The sequence below is a fragment of the Carassius gibelio genome, chromosome B5 (assembly GCF_023724105.1).
Source record: "Carassius gibelio isolate Cgi1373 ecotype wild population from Czech Republic chromosome B5, carGib1.2-hapl.c, whole genome shotgun sequence".
NCBI classification, from domain to species: domain Eukaryota; kingdom Metazoa; phylum Chordata; class Actinopteri; order Cypriniformes; family Cyprinidae; genus Carassius; species Carassius gibelio.
The window spans coordinates 9541202-9566110 of NC_068400.1; the positions used below are offsets into that span (position 1 = coordinate 9541202).

The window sequence follows — 24909 nt, forward strand, 5'->3', positions numbered from 1 at the left end:
GCAGTTGTGTTTTTTCACTTGTCAGTCACGATTTACATCATGCCAAATTGTGTTTGTCAACCAGTCGTCCTGTGAACTAGCCAAAGATGTTTTCCTCTCAACTTGGTGCCGGAATGACCAGATTTGATGTTTCGGTCCTAATTCAAATGTTTGTTTTGACGTCAGCCGAACGGGAGGCCCGTTAAATGACCGCTGTCCTCGCTCGCGTCCCAATCGCTCCGAGAGGGGGAGGAAAGGAAAAGCGAGGGATGAAAAACATCAAGCGTCTGGATCTGGAGCAGAAGGCGGTGGTGGTATGCTTGAGGGAGGCAGGCCTGTGTTTATGTGTTCGTAGCCGGCGAGGACGATGGTCATAACTCAAGACGCTTCGCCCTCTTCTGTAATTATGTCAAAAATACACTTTAAAGCGGGATGATGTGGAGCTGTGGGTGCGGAGGGGATTTTCATGCTGATGACTTTCCCCTCCGCCTCTGATGAGGTTTGGGAACGCCGGCCAGAGCGGCCCGTGACACAAATGAAGATCGAGCGATGCTTTATTTTCTGCCGTCTCTGTTTGGAGCGAGGTGGCCCTGTTGATGCCTGAGTGTGTGGCACAAAGAAGCTTTTCAATCCAAATACCATAAGTGAGAATTAGCAATGTTTAGTGTGCAGGAATACCCTAGTTGTTATTTTAACAATGTGCGAGCTGACATTATCGAGTGTTTCACTCACTTTGACCGCGTCATGAAGCCTGTTTGAATGCACTTAGACTTCCCCTATAATGCCAGACAAAAATATCCCTGACTGTATGGGTTTTGTTTTTGTATTTGTACAGTTAAGTTATATAACGTGTAAATAGCATCACTGTTTCGTTGTGTTTCTGTCACACACACACACACTCTTCTGTTTACCTGAATCAAGCTCTGGAATGTTCCAGCATAGATGGCGTGTTGATGATTATTATGGGATGGTTCTGGCAGGTGCGACTGTGTCACAGATTGTTACTGTGGGGAGAATGAATTCTGTGTTCCTCCTGTTGTCTGTCGGGATCCCAGCAGCGATGAAGAGAAGGATTTAGTTCTGGAGAGACTGCAGACATCAAAGCTCTGGGAGAGTGTGTGTGTGTGAGTGTGTGTGTGATTTGATATCTCTGCTGCTGTATCCAATGATGCATTCGTATGTTTACAAAAGAAAGATGTTTCATACTAGTGCTTGAACCCATGCACTTGAAAATGTCGGAATGTGTTTGCGTTAAAAAATGAAAGAAAGCATGATTTATTGTAAAGAAAAATGCACAAACAGTTTGTGCAGTGAAGAAAACACACTTTTCAGACGTGATGCAATGCCAACCTGCTACTGTAAACAAAAGCTCACAGCACTTGCCCCGCCTCTGGGATCTTCTGATTGGTCCACTGTTTTGGAACTGACATTGACGAGTTCTTTTAACTTGACACTTAAAAACACAAAAGACGCGAGACGAGAGTCCATTTAGCGTGTTTACTAGGGATTTTCCCCCAACTAAGGATTTTCAAAGTCGAATCGGAATTTTGTTATCTTATTGATATTCGAATCATGCTTGGGGGCGGGGCAAAATACATTTAACAAGAGTCAAGTCAGACATTCGATTAACATAATTACTGATGTTAACACACAGGGAAAATGTGTAACGAACACCTTGCAGATATAAACGTGGTAAATAACGTTTTATGTTTTGATGAACAGATAGCTAACACTTAACGTTTTTGTTTTTACAATAGTGCTCTCATTATAACGTTACCCTTAAACTTTAGTAGTTAATGTTCTGCATTTCTGTTTTGAGCTGTGTTCACTGAAGACGACCAGTAGAGAGATGCATTTGATAACAAATTGGGATTCAACTCATAATTTCATCTAGGTTACGCTTCGTTATTTATACAACATAACGTTAATATTAAGACTTATAGGCTATTTGCAAAAAGAGCCCAAATGCACAGGAACATATCTGTGGGGCTCTGAATGAACTCCTTTTGTGGACGCTTTCTTCACGAAACAATGTGCAGAAACACGGCAGCTAAACTCTAGTAATTCGTAGTGTTTTAGTATAATGGTCTTCTCATTATAATAGTATGTATATAACACTCCCAGTCATAGTTATTAATATTCTGCATTGTAGTTTGACCTTCTCGAGCTGTGTGCTGAAGCGGTATCTCCGTAGTACTACAATGAAACGCTTGACTTAAAACCAAATGCATCTTATATCAGGTAAATAATATATCTGTGTTTAATAAATACATGCATATATTATGCAAACAAAAACTTTTGTTTTGGATGCGATTAGTCGCGATTAAACAGTACTTCTAATGCATTCCTGCATTTAACGTCATATAATTTGATTAAAATGCAATTAACGTCAAGCACAAATGGATTGTTGAATTTCTGTACTATAATTTTATACTTTAATTTTTTATTTCTGTTCAGTGCCATTAAATTCAACCATTAGGTTTAATTTTATTCATTACTATTTTAAATGATTTCTTAATGTGAATTGTATTATTTTATTAAGTTTAAATAAACTAAAACTAGTAATGAAGTAAAAGCTAATAAAAAATATAGTAATAGAAACTATAATAGTATCTGAAAGATGCTAAAATAACACTGACTTGCAGTCATCAATTTGGACAAACTTTAAACCCAGTTCTGAGGAGTTAAAGTGATGGTTGTCTTGGCAAGTTGAAGTTGGTTTGCTGCTGTTTGCTTCAAGAAACACTTTCCTTTTTTCTTCTCTTCAGGAATTTCCATGAGGATAACACAAAAGTCAGTCTATCGGTTCAAGCTGTTAATTGTCCGCTTGTTGAAGCTCCAGTAATTGATCGTTCGTCAGAGGTCAGGTGGTTGCCATAGAGTCTGTTTGTGCGAGCGAGTCGTGTTTACACTCCAAAATAAAACAACAATAAAAGAGCGGGCCTTGATGTGGCCGTTTGTGTACAGACGCACTTTACCATCATTCCAGAGTCTGACTCCCAGGAGAGATCTGCTGTAACTCCCACACGTCAGTACAGTGACACGCCGCCTTCAGCTCCAAACACACTTATTAGAACTGCAGAATAGTTCATTTCTCATTCTATTTTTTTTTTGTGCATATTAATGTGAATTGTAAAAATTACTTGAAAAATCATGCAATTTGACAAATTTACACAGCATAATAAATGCTTGTAATTGCTTTCAAGTGAAAATTGTTAGCTCAATGGAAAGCTCTTTGCATGTTTAATAAATATTAATACTATTTATTTATTATATTATTTTTAATGGTTATTTTTAATTTAAATTCAATTAGATTAAAACTACAAATTTATTAAATAAATAATTAATATCGTTTTTTGAATTAATGAATTAAATTAATATATTTAAATTAGTGCTCTCAAATGATTAATCGCAACCAAAATAAAAGTTTTGTTACATAATAATATATGTGTATACTGTGTATATTTATTATGTGCATGTGAAAACAAACACATGCATGTATATTTTTAAGAAAAATATCTTGTTTATATATATATATATAAAGAATATTAATATATAAATGTATATGCATGAAAATATTTTTTTAATATATACTGTATGCGTGTGTTTTTATATCCATAATAAATATACCACAGTGCACATACTGTACATTTATTACTTAAAAAACTTATTTTGGATTCGATTTATTTGCAATTAATTGTTAGACAGCATTAATTTAAATATTAAATATTTAATTCTATTTAATAATCAATTCTAAATAACATGCAATTTTCCATGTTTTATTTATTTTGTATTTTATTTATTTTGTATTATTTTTTTACTTAATACAGTTAATACAGGTGTCATGTGGATCCCAAGTCATGTGACGAAAAAAAAAGTGATTTTAACAGAAAATGTAATTGTAAATGTAATTTAATTATTAATATATTTTGAAAACTTCAGAATTTCTTTCTTTTTTTTCAGTTGTCCATTATGGAGGTTACACACATGCAGAGCAATAAAACAAGACCATATAATTAAAGTAATTATTTGAAGATGTCTAAAGATCTAGATTTTGAGATCTATGTCAGTATTTGATGCTGATCGGCTGCTGTCTCCGTTTCATCTGTCGTGTCTCTTATCGTGAGGTTTTCTGTGTCTCTCTGATTGTACAGAGAGGAAAAGATGGATGAAAGTGAATCTGAGAGGAAACTGTGACCGCTTGGCCTTTGTGACCAACTGAGGGAGAAATCAGTACAAGAAAAACAAACAAGACAGGAACCGGAGGAATTCCTCAGTTTCTCCTCAGCTGTGCGAGTGTGATAGGAGGACACTGTTAGACATCAGCTTACATATGAACCCTGAGATTGATCTTTAGAAGCATCTTTAGAAGTTTTCCTAACCATCTTAAAAAAATTACCTTATGAAAAGACATCAACACATTTCTTAAGAGATTCGTAAGAATTGAAGTTGATGATTTTATTTCATTTTAAGAACTTTTTTTTTCTTTTTCTTTTATTTATTTGCTGTGTATTTTTAATAGTTATTTTTTGCCAAAATGGTCATAATTAGTAAAATAATACAAAATTATTTAAAGGAATTCGAATTGTTCTGAAGTTTTGTTTTTACAACAGTCTTACGAAAAAATATTTTTAGTATTCTTATCTTTATTCATTCTTTTTTATTGATTTTTATCAATACAAGGTACACAGAAATTGTTTAGTGACAAAAAGCATTTCCAAAGCCATTCCTTTTTTGTCTTTTTCTTTTAATTTCCATCCCAACACAAAATATAAAATAATAATAAAACAATAAAGTAAAATATAAAATGAAATAAAAAATATATATAAACTATAAAAAAGTTAATATAAAGGTTATTACTTTTTGTGCCTTCAAAGAGGGAGCACAACTTTTTTTATCAACATAAATGTATTTTAAGGTTCCCATTGTAAAATTTTTAGAGACATAATTAGGTCATTCTTAACTTTATTCTTAAGTTAAAATATAAGAAGAAATTATATTATATTATATTATATTATATTATATTATATTATATTATATTATATTATATTATATATTTTTTATGTTTTTTAAATCTGACCAATTTGTTTATGATTATACTATAATATGTTGAATTTAATATTTTTTGCTGCTGTATTGTGATGAACCCAAGAACTAGAAAAAATGTTTAATTTAAAAAAAAAAAAAAAATTGGACTCCGCAAATGACCCAGATCTCATTTTGTGTGAGATCTTCTGTATCTGCATTGGCTGTAATGATCGTTTGGTGCAGATGTGTGTGTGTGTGTGTGTGTGTGTGTGTGTGTGTGTGTGTGTGTGTGTGTGTGCGCGTGTGTGTGTGTGTGTGTGCGTGCGTGCGTGCACCCCCTCTGCTGGATGATTTGTGTGTGACAGTGTTAAACTTTGACCCTGTGTTATCACACACTCATCTCACACTGTGCCCTGATTCATCATCACTCATGATCTTTGTCTAATGTCTGGAAGACAACAGCTCTGTTCCAAACCCTAGCGATTCTAACGGATCACTTCACCCCAAACTGAAGTCCGCTGGAATGTGCTCACCCTCAGGCCATCCGAAATATAGAAGAGTTTGTTTCTTCATCAGGTTTGGAGAAATATCATTGGATCACTTGCTCAGCAGTGGAGAAAGCGATGTAACAGATTATTGTGATGTTTTTATCAGACTCTCATTCTGACGGCACCCATTCACTGCAGAGCGTCCAGTGATGAGACACTGATGCAAAGCTACATTTCTACAAACCTGATGAAGAAGCAAACTTATCCATATATTAATCCAGCTATTAATAATAATAATAATGTGCATTATTGTGCATAATCACCCTTTACCTGTGGTCAAATCCCTGTAATGCTCTCGTGTTATTGCTCTAGTTTGACTACAGCTTGTCTGTTATCTAGACTGTGATCGTGAGTCGCGTTTCATCCACCTGACGATTTCTCCCGGTGAAGTTACCCAGTCTCCTCTATCGTCTCCTCTCCTTTCCTCTTCTCACAAAGCTCCACAATACCTTCTAATCCCTTTCATTGAGTCAGCAGACTATGCGACCGTCATTATGGTGTGGGTTTCTGTGCGTCTCAATGGGAGCCGGAGCCGGCTGTAATCTGAGCTCGCTCCTGTTTTGACAGTGCTGTAGCTCTAACAGCCTCGCCAACATCTCCCAGCTCACTTTTCCAGACTTCATTCTGTCCGCTTCTCAGTTTGGAGGCACAGAAAGCAGGGGAAATCAGATGCAAGTTAGCGTGTAATTATGCATGAAACGTCCACTTCACATCTCCCTCGTTTCGATCGCTACAGTACCATTCAAAAGTTTGCGATCAGTAAAATAAAGAAATTCATATTTTTATCCAGCCAAGATTCCACGATACAGCAGTAGACACTTGACTTAATTCATACAGCAGACGTCTATTTGCAAAAGCTAGAATCTCTCTCTCTTGTGTCTGAGTCCTTGAGCAGATGTTCTCCGTGGTTCATGTTGTAAACGTTGCATCTGCAGATGAAGACACTGATGTCCAAACACATGCACAAAACAAAGCAGCACAACCCAATCACTGGACTGAGATAAATCACATGCGTCTTAATAAAGCACATGTGCATGCATCCATGATAACGATAAACACACAGACATACTACAGTAGAGAGTTTGTTTGATTCAGGCTGAATAATTGAGCTTTTGTAACATTTTAAATGCAATAAAATTGAATTGTTTTCCAGGACAAATATCTGAACATTCTTAAATCAAGATTTACTTGAGAAGCAAAGTGAGTTAAGATAATAGGGATTCTGAGAAATTGATCAAAATGAAGTGAGTTTATGCTTAAAACAAGAAAAAGAAAATAAACTAATGATATGAAAAAAAGCATAAATCTCAGAAAACGTAAAATAAGCAACAGAATGATATATATACACCAGTTTTAAAGAAATAAAGAGTGACTGAATTTTAAATGTATTTTTTATTTCTGTTATATAGTTAGAAAATATTTACATATATACATTTATATTTATATTTATATATATATGTACAAATATATTTAATATGTAAATAGTATATTAAAATATATACATGCATGTGTTTGTATTTATACTGTATATATATATATATATATATATATATATATATATATATATATATATATATATATATATAATATATAATGAATATACACAGTATACACACATATATTATATAAACAAAAACTTTTATTTTGGATGCGATGAATCATTTGGTGGCACTAATGTATGTATATGTGTGTATGTATAATATGTATAATGTATATCTCCTTTGAAGCTAATAAAGAAAATAGTGTATATATATATATATATATATATATATATATAGCCTTTTATATTTATTTGGCAGTACATGGAAAAAAAATAGTGATTATAGAGAAAGTGAGAGCGAGAGAGAGACTGATGCTGATATACAGTAGTGTTAAATGAGAGAGAGAGAGAGAAAGAAAGAAGGAAAGAGAGAAAGAAAGAACTAAATAGAAAAGTGTAACACAATATATATATGTTTGGGCTGAAGTGCTGCTTTGGCATTAAAGAGTAAATAAATAAGACAGAAAAGAGCGTCTGGAGCTCAGCTGGCAAAACATGAACAAACTGCGTCGCTGGCAGAAGAAGAAAGAAGCTCCACAGGGCAAGAATAGTTTCTCACCGCAGCAGCTCTTTATTATCTCTCCTCTCCTGTGTTTGTTATGAAGGCCGTTTGATTTATGAGTATTTTTAGACGTCTGTCTGTGGTGGAGATGACGCTGGAATGTCTTTATATGCCACTACAAAGCGATGGAAGGGCCGTCTCATCCCCAGACGGTCTGTGGTTCAGACAGACGGACGGACGGCTCGGACTATTGTCAATAATCTGTTTGTGTGTGCCACCGTTTCTCCAAAAACCAAATGAAGATGTGTCTTTTGGGGTCGGAACCGATGCCGTTTTTAGCTCTCTGCTCCTTTGTGAGATAAAAATACCCGGCGGAGATGCTAGACTGCGCCGGACGGTCTCTCGATGGTTAACAGAGCTGGTTTACGCCGGTCAGAGATAATGATTAGCTTTACGCCGAGAGAACTGATGAGAGCGACTCGTTCACAGAGGATTCGTGAGAGCAGCTTTGTGGGATTTCAGAGCTGCTTTCCTCTTTTCTCTTTCTCCTCAGACCTCTGGCAGACATATAAAACTTGATATTAGATAAGATATTACAACTTTTATTCATCGAGGATGCATTATAATAATCGAAAGTCACAGTAAAGACATTTATAATGTTACAAAGGATTTCAAATAAATGCTTCTTTTAAACGTTGTATTCATCTGTGAATCCTAAAAAATAAAATGTGTCACGGTTTCCATAAAAATATCGAGCAGTACAAGAGTTTTCAACACTGATAATAATCAGAAATGTTTATTCTTCTGATTTGTGAAGATCATGTGACACTAGACTGGAGGAATGATGCTGGAAATACAGCTGTGCATCACAGGAATAAATTATATTTTACTATATATTCGCATAGAAAACAGCTGTTTGAAATTGTAATAATAGTTCACAATATTCCTGTTTTAACTGTATTTTTAGTTTAATAAATGCTGACCTGGTGGGTTATTTTTATTAAAATGTAAAACATTTTTCTGTTATTTTTTTTTATCAATTAAATGCATTTTTTTACAACAATGGGAGATTTAAAAACTGTATTGAATTGACTCCTTTGAAGTCCATGTCCGTCTCAAAAAAAAAAAAAAAAAAACTTTTATTTTTTTATTCTGTGGAGGAAACAGGATTCAATGAATATACATTAGGGCACTCAAAACTAAACTGTAATCATGCCTGTATATGGTGACCTCTGACCCTTAGTGCAGGACTCAGTCATTTCTCCCTCATCTCTGGGTTTGATTGACACACACAGCCCTTCTGCACGGATGACATCACTGTCTCTCTGCTGATCTGCCAGCTGCTGAAGTCACGGCTCAGTTTCACGCTGGGATTTCCGCCCCGTTGAGCGGGACGAAGGGATGCTGGCGGGTCACGGTCTCCAGCATCCCGCTGCTGCTGGAGGATTATTTGGGGAAGGGTCCAGTGCATCCATGGTTCTGTTCCGATTTGCATACTTTCACAACCCACCAGAAGATCACTCTGTTTTAAGACTGGATGCCGGTGTAAGGACAGATCAGGTCACGATACTGCAGACCCATTTATCTCATGCTTCTTCTATAACAAACTTTAAAATAATTTCTATAAAAACATTAATGTCCTGGCAGTGTCAAATGGCTTGTTTTGTATTTAATTTAATTACATTAATGTTATAAGTTTAGATTTAGGCAGACAATAATGCAATTAATCACGATAAAAGTTTTTTTTTTTAATAATAATATATTATACTTAATCAGTTTAAATATTAATTCTTTCTAATGTTTGTATGTACGTATAATCTAATATTACACTATATAATATATCATTTAAATATTTAAATAATTCAGTTATTTTAATTTGCTTTATATATTTATGGATACATTTTATGTGCAAAATAGTATTATATTTAAATTATTTAAATTTATTCATTACATAATACATACTGTACACACACACACACATATATATATATATATATATATATATATATATATATATATATATATATAAGTGAATATGCTGGACAAATCACCTAATTAATATTCATGAGCTTGCCTTGTAGCACACCCCCCCCCCCTTTAAATTTCTCTCTCTCTCGCCTCTCTCTCTCTCTCTCTCTCTCTCTCTTTCTCCTAACCCTAACTTCTATTTTTTTGTTTTTATGGATATTGGGACTATTAGTCAAATGTTCACCGATGTGTGTAGGAAAAGGAAGCTGTCTCTTGAGCATCAAACAGCCGTTGCACGCTGAAGTTTCATCTTCATGGAGTCGTGTATGTGTGTCTCTTGAATGTGATGCTGCTGCTGTATTCAGAAAGAAGAAGAGTGCACTAAATGTGTTTACATTACTAAAAGGATGTCATCATATTCTGATTCATGACGTAAATATCCATGAAACATTTGCTTGATCTCTGGGAAACAAGTCTCATCTGTGTGGAGGTTTACTGAACCTGTCTCTCTCTCTCTCTCTCTCTGTGTGTGTGTGTGTGTGTGTGTGTCTGCAGTCTCATCCACTGTCTCTGTGTAACACCAGTGAAGATGACCGTCAGGAGACCTTCTTCATCAGCATCGTCAAACTCGAGAGTCCAGAGAGCAAAGTGCCACAGTGCCTGCCGCTGCTGGATAAAGTAAGACCGATGGGAAACACGCACACACACACACACACACACACACACACACACACACTCTGGAGTTACAGGAGTTTTAATCTCACTTATCATGTTTGTCCAGGTTTCGTGCACCAGAAACCACACATCATATGCTGTTTGTCTTGGTCATTGTCTGTCCTCTCTATGAATGAAGCGGGCTAAATGAGTCATGAATTATTTATGTTAATGAGCTCTGTTGTTATTGGCTGCGGTTTAACCTGTAATTTATCAGCAGTGAAGTTGCTCTCAAAAAGATGTTAATATGCAAATGTGGGAGTTATTTTAGTGGCTTTTATGTACTGTTATAGTATTGATTCATATTTAGGGTTTTATTTAGATAGATCTACCTGTCTGTCTGTCATTTGTTTGTTTATTCATTCATTTTATAGTATTGTTTATTACATCTATCGTTAATTCATTATAGCACTCATTATATCTATCCATCATTCATTCTTTCTAATGTTTGTTTTATAAATGTTTTGTTACTGAAACTTTCAGTACTGAATAAAATATATTTATAATTGACATTTCCCTCGACTCCGGTCCACCAGGTTCATCACGGTGCATTCTGGGATTGGATTGATGTGATGCTGGCTCTGTGGATGCTTGTGTGTTGTGTCTGTAGGCAGCTGAAGGGTTTAATACGGTTGTCCATGTGAACGTCACACCGTCTGCTCCAATCACACTCGTCCAGACAGTCTGAACAAGTTAATCAGAGTAAATAACCCGTCTGAAGAAACCGCTTCCGTTCTTCACGTTTAGCGCCCGGTTGTGTCTTTCTCTTGGTAGCAGCATACGTCTGCGGTCCAGCTTTATTTAGTGAACATCTGAAGGAAAACAAAGCTTCTGGATGGGTATAAATACACGTGAGAGCGGGCAGAGTTGAGGAAGTTTGGTCGTCTGATGGCTGTGAATGTTTAGTTTGTGTACACACTTCATCTCACTGTTTACATCATACTGTGTGTCCCAACAGTGCAGCCGTCTTAATTCAGTCTTTGAGATGGTGATCTGGATTTATTCAGATTCATATTTTTTATTCATGTGCATAAGTAGTCGACTTTATTATTAATTTTCAAGATTTAGTCATTTCATTTTGTTCTGCCTTTTGCATATTTTTTGTTTGTGTTATATAAATCATATATAACAGATATATATATATATATATATATATATATATATATATATATATATATATATATATATATATATATATATATATATATATATATCATAAAAATTAATAATGTATTAGAAATATATTTATTATTTTATAATATTTTATTTAAATATCCTTTTAGATTTTAGATTACTTGATTTCTTTACTTAATTTAGATTTTATGCTATATAAATTATATAATATAATATAATACACACCTTTTTGGCATTAAAACTTATATTAGAGTTTGATTATTTAAATATATTAGTTATACACCATCTAGCTGGATTTAGTTTTTTGCTTTCAGATTATTTTTTTTTTTCTGTTTTATACTTTTATAACTTTCAATCTCCAAAAAGGACAAAAACACCTTAAGTCCATGTGACCTGAATGTTATATTATTTAGTTCATTTTAATATATTAAAGAGAAAAAACATATATATATATATATATATATATAATTTAAGCATTTAACATATATTGGATTATTTTACTATTATATATTTTTTTATGTTTTTGTATACTTTTTTTAATACTTTTAAATGTCATACCTGTCAAGCTATGTTAAATTTGTTATTAATAATAATAATAATAATAATATTACATCTTGATTAGATTTTTGTCATTATAATTTATTTTAGAGTTAAATTATTAAAATAATAATGTCAACTTTTTATTATATTATATTATATTATATTATATTATATTATATTATATTATATTATATTATATTATATTATATTATATTATATTATATTATATTATATTATATTATATTATATTATATTATATTATATTATATTATATTATCAGTTGAAATGAGTTGATAGTATTCCAGTGATGTTTCTTCAGGTGTTAGTTAATAACCCTGCAGTGCAGTTATTGAGCTCTGGAGACGGAGATGTTCCTTCATGTGCATCACAGATCAATCCAATGCAAATGTTCCAGTCTGAAGATATCATGGACTTTAAGGCCAGTTTCTGTCCAGATGCTGATTTCCTTCACAGGCTCGTACCGTGGATAATGTACGTCCCTTTCAAGAAGCGTCCCAGTCTGGACTAGTCCGGCGGTATGAAAAGAGCTCCAAATATTTACCCAAAACTGCTCCTAGTCTCCCACACAATCCAAACATCCCCTGCGTCTCGGGCTGAAGGTCCTCGCCAAACCATCAAAGGCAAAAGCCTGGGATTGCAGCTCATTGTGATTACGAACGCTCCCAAAAGAGCTGCTGACTTTATATTTGCTCAAAGCTTAATCCGCAGAGCGCTGTTTTCATCCCGAATGAAAGGAGCGAGTGTGTGGCTGGGAACGTGAGTCAGAGCGAACAGGAAGAGACGGGAGCTGTGTCTCGACATGCTGCCCGCTTCTCAATCAAACACTCCTCTGCTCCACATCTAATCCTGTGTGCTCTTACAGAGAGAGAGAGAGAGAGAGAGAGAGAGAGAGAGAGAGAGAGAGAGAGTGAGAGAGAGTGAGAGAGTGAGTGAGTGTGAGAGAGAGAGAGAGAGAGAGAGAGAGAGAGAGTGAGAGAGAGAGAGAGAGAGAGAGAGAGAGAGAGAGTGAGAGAGAGAGAGAGAGCGAGTGTGAGTGAGTGAGTGAGTGTGTGTGTGTGTGTGTGTGTGTGTGTCTGTGTGTGTGTGTGTGAGTGTGTGTGTGTGTGATGGAGAGCTTTTAATCACTGTGATGATGTCACTGACGCGAAGTCTGTTTTATTTTTTTATCATAGTAATAATTTATTCATTATACATGTACTATACTTTTATTTTATGGCTAAATTTTATGTTTTTTACATTTTAATTTATATTAAAGGTCAATTATTTAATTTTCCTAATGTATTTAAGTACTCAATTGATATCTAGATTTTTTTGGGGGTGGGATTTTCATTTATATTAGTGTTAGATTGTTTTAATATATTAATAATAATTTATTATTTTCAATAACCTTAGTTTGCATTTTAATTTAGATTATTTCAATATATTAATACTAATTTATACATTTAAACTGATAACATCTTGCTTGTTTTTTAGCATTTTAATTTATAGTTACATTATTTTAATATGTTAATAATAATAATTTATTAATTTAAATAATCTTTTAGTTGACATTTTAATCATTTTAATTTACATTAGTTATTTTATATATATATATATATTTATATTCATAATTTATTAAATTATTAAATGAAGTACTCTTAATTTACATCTTTTCTACACATCTTTTCTACTCATTTTGTGTGACTGTGCATTATTCTACAGTTGGATTTCAGATTTATTTATTTTTTATATATAAAAAAATGATTTTTGTATCATTTTAATTGATTTTAGAGATTATATTAAGATTAATTTAAATACTTTTTTTATTGCGGAATTTAATTCATTTCTTTAAGGCATTTTAAACACAAATTTGTTTAAAAAGTGTCTTGCAAAAAAGCAGAGATTGAGACACACCTGAGATTACTGTGCTCTTTTCTCTTAAATACAGAGACTCGTGCAAATGACAAGTGTTTTCGATCACGTTCAGAGGATCTCTTAATGTTGGGGTTGGGCTCTGGTGTGTGTGTGTGTTTGCTCAGGAAGTGTGTTAAAGAGGGAAATCTTCCAACACACGCGTGTAAATGTGTTTCTCTCACAGCTCAGACTCTGTGTTTTACTGGTTTATTCCTTCACTTCATCTTTCTTTGTGCTCTTTGACATGGCCATACAGAGGAAGCACTCTCTCTCAGAGATGATTGGATATCGATACAGAGCACAAACATACATCATAAGCTGAATACTGTTTATAAACATTGTGTAACTGGATGCATTATTCAGTGAATGTTTTACACCATTTCAATCTTAAAAATTCTACTTTTTTGCAATTATATATATATATATATTTTATTAAAATTAGATTTGTAAAAATGTATGTCCTAAAACATGTTTGGGTTTTGTAATATGTACTATTTAAAATATTTTGCATAAACAAAATGAAGCCTAGTACTTTTTTTAAGTTTATCATTTTGAAAGTAGTGTATAATTCATTTTATAATTCATCTGATTATTATTAGTATTATTATGTTTTTATAACAGTGTGCATTTTACAACACCTGCTTTACAGCATTTCAAAAAGTATTTTTAAACATTTGAATAAAAATTATATATTTTATAGAATGTAAGTGCATATATATATATATATATATATATATATATATATATATATATATATATATATATATATATATATATATATATATATATATATATATTAATGGTAATATTTCAAATCTAAATAAATATTTTGCATGGGCAAAATTGAGCCTTTTATTATAAATATGTTTGTTTTATGTTTTTTTTTTTTTTTTTTTTTACATATTTTTTGCATTAATAAAAATACTACTTTTTTATTATTTCATTTAATTATGTAAAATAAATCATTCAAATTTACCTTTTAAAATTAATTTATAAAAAAAATGATTTATATTATTATTATTATTATTATTATACTTTTTGGTTTTTCATAAAAACTGCCAAATTGTCATCAATGTTTGTATCTAAATATTTTATTATTATGTTTGTGTAACAGAATTCATTATACAGCTGTTTTACAATATTAAAATTTTTTTTTTAATAAGTTTCAGTTAAAAATACCTTTTTTCTTTCATTTAAACCTATTTTACGCTGCCTGTGTCACATGACGTGTGCAGGATAGCACTGGACTAAAGTTCATCCCAGCGTTGGGAATTTCAGGAAGTGCAGATGGAGTTCTTTTTCTTCCAGTGAATTCTTGGCTGCTTCTGATTTACATGCTTTAAGTTCCTTTAGCAGCTTTGAAACTTCATCCAAACAGAAAGGAGACTCGTTCGTCCTGCATGAGAGCTGTGTTTGTGTCGGACGTGCTTTCGTGGTGTCAGGGACTGTACAGGGTCATATTCATATTTCAGATGCTTTAGGACATGTATATGTTCTCTGCGAAGCATGCAACGGTGACTTTGAAGAGAAGCTGTTTGTGTGAAGTGTGATGGATGGAGCGCCAGATCCTCTGTTACAGGAGACCAGAGACAGTGACATCTGTATATATACTGTAAATAACCCTCTCCTCGCTGTATATAAAAATATATATCAGCATATTAGAACGGTGACACTGGAGGAATGATGCTGAAAATTCAGCTTTAAATTAAATAAATCACATTAAAAAATATTTACTTAATAGAATACTGTTAAATAACAATAATAATCATATTTCACAATTTTACTGTTCTTGCTGTATTTTGGTGAGAAGAAAATATTTATTAAAAAAACATGACAAAATCTTACTTATTTCAACATTAAAAAAGAATAAAAATATCTCTCTGTGTGTTTTTAGCTTAGTTTTTTTAATGTAGTAACTGTGTTGTATTTTGTCATTTTTATTAGTTATATTTTAATGTGTCTTAATAGTTTTTATACATTTTTATTTCAGTTTTAGTTTTAGTATAAACTGAATTTAAGGTTTTATATCTACCGTATTCTCCGGACTATAAGTCGCACTTTTTTTCATAGTTTGGCTGGTCCTGCGACTTATAGTCAGGTGCGACTTATTTATCAAAATTAATTTGACATGAAGCAAGAGAAAACATTACCGTCTCCAGCCACGAGAGGGCGCTCTATGCTGCTCATTGCTCCTGTAGTCTACACTGAACACATAGAGCGCCCTCTCGTGGCTGGAGACGGTAATGTTTTCTCTTGGTTCTTGGTTCTAAATAAATGTGACTTATAGTCCAGTGCAACTTATATATGTTTTTTTCCTCATCATGACCTTCTTTTGGACTGATGCGACTTGTACTCAGGTGCAACTTATAGTCCGAAAAAGGGGGTATATGCAATTGTGTGTGTGTGTGGGTGTATAGTTCTCAAAGTAGTTTTTAATGATTTGAGTTAACTCTAATAACCAGTATTCAAATATGAAGACAAAGTCTGAGTTTCGTGACTTTTGATTATTTGAATTATGTGAGCTCAAGAGCTGTTATAAGACATGCGCTAATCACATCTGTCTTGATCTGGTCTCTCTGTGGTCAGACACACACTATATACACACAAAAGTGTTTTTCTGGTGTGTGTTGCTGTTGCGTCGTCTCTTGTTTCAGTGTTTTTTGTAGGCCGATGTTATCATGTGTGTGATAAAGAGAGAAGAATGGGCGGCTTTGTATGCAGGACGTCCCTCATCATCATCATCATCATCATCACTATCTTCATCAGAGAGAATTTGATTGGAGATGGAAGGCATTCATACGCTGCACAGGAAGTGGGCGTGTCTGTCTTTAATGTAGTGGCTGTGTGTGAGATGCCTGTGCCACTCTCTTTTACTCACATGTCTTTGTGTGTGTGTGTGTGTGTGTGTGTGTGTGTATTTCGGCCCATGTGTCTCTGGGCAACGGCTCTCACAGTTGTTGTGGATTCCAGCGCTGCATCTGTTGTGTTTGAAGCTCAAGGTCGATAACTCTTCTGTTGTTGTTACACACCGTGTCACACACTTTGTGGGATGTTCCCATTGGATGAGAACACAAGAGCCTAAATCTCCTCTTTCTGCAGCTGTGTGTGTGTGTGTGCTCTTGTTTTTGTATCATATCAGGACACAACTCTGTATAATGACATGGGTATGACACAGGTATTACAAGGAGAGGGTGACTTATGAGGACATAACCCATGTCCCCATTTTTCAAAACACTTATAAATCATACAGAATGAGTTTTTTTGAGAAAGTAAAAATGCACAAAGTTTCCTGTGAGGGTTAGGGTTAGGTGTAGGGTTGGTGTAGGGACATAGAATATACAGTTTGTACAGAATAAAAACCATTACACCTATGGGATGAACACACTTTACACAAAAACAAACATGTGTGTGTGTGTGTGTGTGTGTGTGTGTGTGTGTGTGTGTGTGTTTGGTCTCCTTGTAACGTGACTGGTTAAACATGAGGTATTTTTTATTTTAAAAATATAAATAACAAATATAGAATATATAAATAACAAATAGTATTAAAAGTTATATGAATGAGTTATATAAATAAAAATGAATTAAAAATATATTTTGTAATTACAAATGAATAAATGTAACTTTTATTTATCAAATGTATATGTTTTTAATTTATAAAAAAAATAGTCAAGTCACTGCTGATTTGCTGCTCAAGAAACATTTCTTATTATCAATGTTGACAAAAATGATTAAAATGTAATTTTTATTTTATTTTTTTATTTTATTTTATTTGACAAATTTTCAGTACTTTAATGCATTGTGTTTTTTATTATTAATATTATTTTAATCTAAATAATTAGGATTAAAGTGATTATTTTGTAGTTAAATCAAAATTAATTAAAGGCAATATAACAAATACCTTTACTTATATAAAAATAAAAAATAATTAATTTAGTTTTTTTTTTAAATTATTATTATTAAAATTTAACCACAGATATCATACAAACATATCCAGGTCATATTTCACCACTAAATAAATATTTTGCATAAACAAAATGAAACCTATATTAATGTTTTTTAGTATTTTAGGGTGACATTTTTCTACCAAATTCTCACTACTGTAAAGCATCTGGATGTTTTGGGTATAATTAGCATTATCCTCTTTACTGTAGTATAACCTCGTATGACTGTAACGGTCACATTAATGCAGATTTTGACTCTCGGGTCACACGTCCAGTCGGAGTCTCATCCAGAGTCAGTTTTCAGACGTATAGATCTGTTGTTCAGACTCTGTAGATTATAAAAGCATGAAAGCAGATCAGATGGCATTCCCTTCTACACAAGCTCATATCTCTCTCCTTTCTCTGGTTGGAGTGTGAGGTGTGTGTGATAATCTGTCTTCTGTCATGTACAGGTGTTAGAAGAATACAGAGCTCTGTTCTCATCTGATTCAGTCAAAGTAATATTACATTTAATATGAAATGGTTTTAATGAAATGTGTGTAGCTCATGTAGAGAGCGAGCTTAACGTGTGAGTGTTTATATGGAGGCTGCTTTTGGAGACGGGGAATGCAAAATGTTTGTGTCTCGTGTCATTCTTGAAGGTGTGCTCGTTTCTTCTCGTGTCAGATGGTCGTGTGTGTGTGTGTGTGTGTGTGTGTGAGGAATGCCACTCTAAATATAACTCCAGGAGCCTGATGCTGTGCTCTTTTAAAGCTGTGCTGTGTCTATGGCCCTCCAGTGGTTGAAGTGTAAAACAGAAGTTACTTGGTCATTGCTTGAGTTGTGCTTCAGCTCTGCTGTTCTGTTTGGACACAAACATATCACACTCACACACACACACACACACACACACACACACACACACACACACAGGTATTGTGTCAGTGTTACTGTCATCATTTGTCTGTCTTTGATGCAGCGAGTGTAGTGTGTAGATCAGCCGTGGTGTTATTAGCTGTGGAGTCCCTCTGAGAACGTGTTTAGTTTTGGGTTTAAAGTGTAGCCCAGGATTCAGAAGACCACCAGAGTGGGAGATATATAACTCTACTGATCTAGACCTAAAACCCCCAAAGTAATGACGGGGGGTCTTAACTGTTCCAAAGTTTTAAAATATTAAAGAAATCAAAGCTTTTATTTAGTAAGGATACGTTAAACTGATCAAAAGTGACATCTATAAAGTTACAAAAGATTTCTATTTCAAATAAATGGTTTTCTTTTGAACTTTCTGTTTATCAAATATCGGTTTACACAAACATATTGTGCAGCACGACTGTGTTCAACACTGATAATAATCAGAAATGTTTCTTGAGCAGTAAATCATCATATTATTCTGATTTCTGAAGATCATGTGACACTGAAGACTGGAGGAATGATGCTGAAAATACAGCGGAGCATCACAGAAATAAATTACAGGTTAATAGATATTCACTTAGACAACAGTTGTTCGAAATTGTAATAATATGTCACAATATTACAGATTTTATTGGGTTTTTGATCAAATGAATGCACACCTGTTAATTGCAAACTGTAAAAAGGTCTTCAAATGTCATAATCTACCCTTCAACAAATGAAATCCTTACATTTAATTTGATTTGATTCGATTGAGTATCTTGCTCAGTATTTCTGTCTTGTTTTCCAGTACAGATATCTAAATATCCTTAAATCAAGATGTAGTTACTTCAGAAGCAAAATGAGGATATCAAATTGAACCAAATGAAGTGAGTTTATGCTTGAAACAAGAGCAAATATCTGTCAGTAGGTTAGGGAATGAAAACGGGCTTTTTCTTTGAGCTAGGTGGGTTTTTCTGACTCTGTTCGCAGATGTTTGTTTTGTTGTCATCATAAACTCACATCATTTTTGGTCAATTTCTTGTAAGACAACACTGTGAGAAATATATATATATATATACAGTACAGACCAAAAGTTTGGAAACATTACTATTTTTAATGTTTTTGACAGAAGTTTCTTCTGCTCATCAAGCCTGCATTTATTTGATCAAAAACACAGAAAAAAACAGTAATATTGTGAAATATTATTACAATTTAAAATAATTGTTTTTAAAAGTATTATACTTTAAATGATCATTTATTTCTGTGATGCGAAGCTGAATTTTTAGGATCATTATCACATGATCCTTTAGAAATCATTCTAATATGATGATTCATTATCAAAGTTGGAAACAGTTCTGCTGCTTAATATTGTTTCAGAACATCTGATACTTTTTTAGGATGCTTTGATGAATAAAAAAAAAAAGAAGCTAAGTTTTTAAAATATCAATGTTTAGTATTAACAATATACACTACTGGTCAGTAATTTGGGGTCAGTAATTTTTTTTCTTTCTTTTTTAAAAAATAAAATCAATTCTTTTATTCGGCAAGGATGTGTTAAATTGATAAAAAGTGATAGTAAAGAAAATAAATTATTAGAATTTTTTTTTTAATAAATGCAGTTCTTTTGAACGTTTTATTGATCAAATATATGAGACAGCAGAACTGTTTCCAACACTCATAATAAATCAGAATATTAGAATGATTTCTAAATGATCATGTGATCGACTGATGTTACATGTGACACTGAAGGCTGGAGGAATGATGCTGAAAATTCAGCTTTGCATCAAAGGAATAAATTATTTTTTAAAAGTATATTCAAATAGAAAAGTATTATTTTAAGTTGTAATAATATTTGACAATATTACTGTTTTTTCTGTATTTTTGATCAAATAAATGGAGGCTTGATGAGCAGAAGAAACTTATTTTAAAAACAGTAAAAATAGTAATGTTTCCAAACTTTTGGTCTGTACTGTATATATATATATAGTACAAATATCGAAACTGTCTGCAATCAATATACATTTACTAGAAACACTAAATGACTAACACAAAGGTAATGATGTTAATTCTTGATGAAATGAAGTGAGTTTAAGTTAAACATGAAAAAGTATCTGCCAGTGGGATCAGAAAAAAACAAATTAAATCAAAAGAAAATGTAATTATTTTTCTTACCTTACTGGCAGATAATTTTTCTAGATTTAAATTTGTATTAGTATTATTTTATATATATATATATATATATATATATATATATATATATATATATATATATATATATATATATATATATATATATATATATATATATATATATATATTTTTTTTTTTTTTTTTTTTTTTTTTTTTTTAAGAGGCTTAGTTGAAAGCAGATCTATTCAAAACTTAAGATATTTTATTTTTTAAAAAGTAATACACACACACACACACACACACACACACACATATATATATACTGGAAGTTGTGCATTTAAACTTTGTAGTATTGCTAAGGCAAGACTTTTACCTTTAGAGACTATATTGAGGTATTTTTGCATTGAGTTTATTCCTTAAAAAGTCTTGAATGTCCCTTCCTCCAGCGCGTGGAAACGCTGTGAAGAGCGAGGGACGTGAAGTGTTGAGTGTTCAGTGTTGTGGAGCGTCTCTAGGTACACAAGCACACAGAGGTTTACTTCTGCTGCAGTTCGTTTATTCACAAATAAATGTGTGTTTAAGCTGGAGAACTCAGTTCAAAGCAGGAACAGATGTTGTTTGGATGGCTCTATCAGGTGTGTATACACACACACACACACACTCGCAGTGGGAATGATATGACTGGTTTCACAGCTTGGATTCGCTCATAACCACATTAAATGAGCAGCTCATAATCACTGGATTCCTGGCTCTGTTCTGGCTCCTCCGCAGCTCTTCTCTTTCTTGCTCTCTTCTTAAAAGCTGAAATTCCTGAATCGATTGCAAAACGCAGACAAGTGAAGCTCTGTGGTGACAGAGAGAGTGAAAAGAAACCTCCTTGTGGATGCTGGGATTGTGAATTATCCTGAAATCAGTGGGGTTTTGTGGATTTAGGAAGTGGAAATAAACTTTAGTGTGTGTTTGGCTACTTAAAATGATATCTTTGAATATTTACGATTAATCGCATCCAAAATAAAAGGTTTTGTTTACATAATATGTGTTTATGTATTATGTGTATATCAATACAAACAGATGCATGTATATATTTATGAAAATTGTTTATATATTTATCTATAATATAAGAACATAAATATGCATGTAAATATTTGTGTGTATTTATATATACACAGCACACATACATATATTAAGTAAACAAAAACTTTTATTTTGGATGCAATTAATCATGATTAATTGTTTGACAGCACTAATATTTAGATATTAAATTTGATATCTTTAATATAAATCAGTATAGTACTGTTTACGTCTGGGGTCTTTAAGATTTTTTGCATTTTTAGCTCACCTCTTCTGCTCACCAAGGCTGCATTTATTTGATCAAAAATGCAGTAAAATAGTGAAATATTATTACAATATCATATGACTGTTTTTTGTGTGTGAACATGTTAAACTGTAATTTATTTCTGTGATGCTCCGCTGTATTTCCAGCATCATTCCTCCAGTCTTCAGTGTCACATGATCTTCAGAAATCAGAATAATATGAGGATTTACTGCTCAAGAAACATTTCAATGTTATTTTTTGTGGAAACTGTGATAGATATTTTTTATTTCAGGATTCATTGGTGAATAAAAAGTCCAGAAGAACAGCATTTATTTGTAATAAAGTAGCTTTTAATGTGACTTTTGGTTAAGTTAAGTCAACTGTGTTTAATAAAAATATTAATTTATTTAGAAAAAAAAACGTACTGACCCCATACTTTTAGTGTAAATATAATCAAAATCTGTAACAATATAGTATAGTTACTGTAATTAATAAATGAATCTATTGTCAAAGGTGCATAATAAATTAATAATATAGTGACCCCTAACCTATTTATGTTTATAACACTGCAGGATCTCACATGTTTTATAAACAATCTCTGATTTATAATGTTGTAATACTTGTTTCGCTGTCAAGGTAGCTCTCTCAGCTCATAGGAAATGCCTCTTACTAAAGTCGAACTCCTGCCCCGCTGACTCAGAGAAGTCCCAGAAACGCTGCTCGTTCTCAAACAGATGCATGACTGCAAGCAGAGGCATGCGTCGCAGCGCACACACACAGGACGTTCAGGCTCCTTACCACAGATTAAGTCACACCTTGCTCTGAAAAAGACATTTCCCATTTCCATCTCTCCCCCCGGTCTCTCTCTCGTTCTCAAGCCTGGGCAAAAACTCCCACAATCCCCTTGGAGAACCACAGCGTCCTGTCAACACCTCCTTTATCTGCAAAACCTAGCATCACGACAGGAGTCATTTTAGTGATAAATAAATACTCTGATTAGATGAGGCACACTCACTGCAGAAATTAATAAATAAATGAAAAGAAAGACATATTTCCTTCCTTAAACATGTTAAAGAAAGCTTCATTAATTATACTGGGGCGGATGAATTTGCATGGCTGGATTTTGTTATTTACATGTGCAACACTGCGTAGTAAAGATATTGAAATATTCTTAAATCAAATGCATTTACATAATATTAAATTATTATTATTATTTATTTATTTTGCTTAAAACAAGAAAAATATCTGGCATTGATCATAAAAATAAATTTGTTTTCCATTAGAATAAAGAAGATTTATTAAAACATAATCTCAGATATTTCAGAAACGAGACTCTTTATCTTTTATCATTTTGTATCTCAAGTAAGTATATCTTGATTTAAGAACGTTTAGATATTAGGATACTGGATAACAAGATAAAATACTAAGTAAAAAGTCCATTATTTGCTGTGTTGCACATAAATCAGCCATGCAAATGAATCTACCATGGTATAATCGATGTAACAACTGCCTCTCCGTCTCTCTTTACCGTCTTTAAACCCATTCCACAGATTTCCCCTCAATCAGCACAAGATGAGAGGAAGCGTGCAGATCTTCTGTGTAGGCCGGGTTATTAGCGCTCCAATAGTTCGGTGGATCGGATTCACGGGTCTTATGGAATAACAGGATACGGATCACGACAGGAATGTTTTCATGTGGCGAATGAAAGCACAGGAAGAAGCGTCTCATTAAGCTCCGCTCAGAGCTCCAGGACACGCTGGAAACACTTCACATCACAGATCATGCTTCACTCTAAACCGGTCCAGATTTTAAACATGCAGGACCCTATCATACACCCGGCGCAATGGGACGCAAGGCGCCACGTCGTTTAATTAATAATGCATTTGCACTCATTTTTGCACCCATGTGCGTGCTAGTCTAAAAAAGAGGTGTGTTCAGGTGCATTGCTGGTGCATTGCTATTTTAAGGAGCTGAAAATAGACTGCGCCATAGACCAACTCAAACCTGCTCTAAAGCCTGGTGCAATGTTTATTCTTTGTTATTTAAAGAGCGTACATGCTGCGTATTAAACACAGGAATGCACCTCATCACACAAACAAGCCATATATTAAATTAAAGGATTGCAATGCATAAGATTTTTTTGTAGGCTATATATATATATATATATATATAGCCAAATTCCGCCGTGTAAATAGCAAATCCGTCATGGCACGAGCGCAACTGGCTCTTAAAGGGAATGGAAGATGAGACTCTGATTGGTTTATTGCACGTCACGCCCAAAAAACACCCATTACTCATTAAGAGAATAAGGACAACTTGCTTTACACTTTGCTTATAGATTGGATGTATGTATGTATAGATATCATTAGGATATTAAGTAAAGATCATGTTCCATCAACATATTTAGTAAATGTCCTACAATAAATATATCAAAACTTAATGTTTGATTAGTAATATGCATTGCTAAGAACTTCATTTGAACAACTTTAAAGATGATTTCCTCAATATTTAGATTTTTTTGCTCCCTCAGATTCAGATTCTCAGACAAATATTGTCCTCTGAACAAACCACACATCAATGGAGAGATGATTTATTCAGCTGCCAGATTATGTATAAATCTTGAATTTGAATAATTGAATAATACTTTTACTTTTACATTTTTATTTAATTTAAATTCTTTAAAATTTATTTTACAACTTTTACTTTTATAATTAACATTAAAATAATTTAAATGCTTATGCAGCATTTATTAATTTGAGTTAATGTTAATTTCTGCTAACACATTA

At 33.1% G+C, this 24909-nt stretch overlaps 1 protein-coding gene across 2 annotated transcripts in view; it reads left to right on the forward strand.

Annotated features, from left to right (window-relative positions):
* The window catches only part of LOC127957808 (E3 ubiquitin-protein ligase RNF43), an 86720-nt gene that overhangs the window by 48275 nt on the left and 13536 nt on the right, over nucleotides 1-24909 (forward strand). For both annotated transcript variants that reach the window (XM_052556492.1, XM_052556493.1), the window contains exon 2: nucleotides 10121-10243. In XM_052556492.1, the coding sequence (XP_052412452.1) occupies nucleotides 10121-10243 (123 nt within the window). The remainder of the gene's footprint in view (nucleotides 1-10120; nucleotides 10244-24909) is intronic.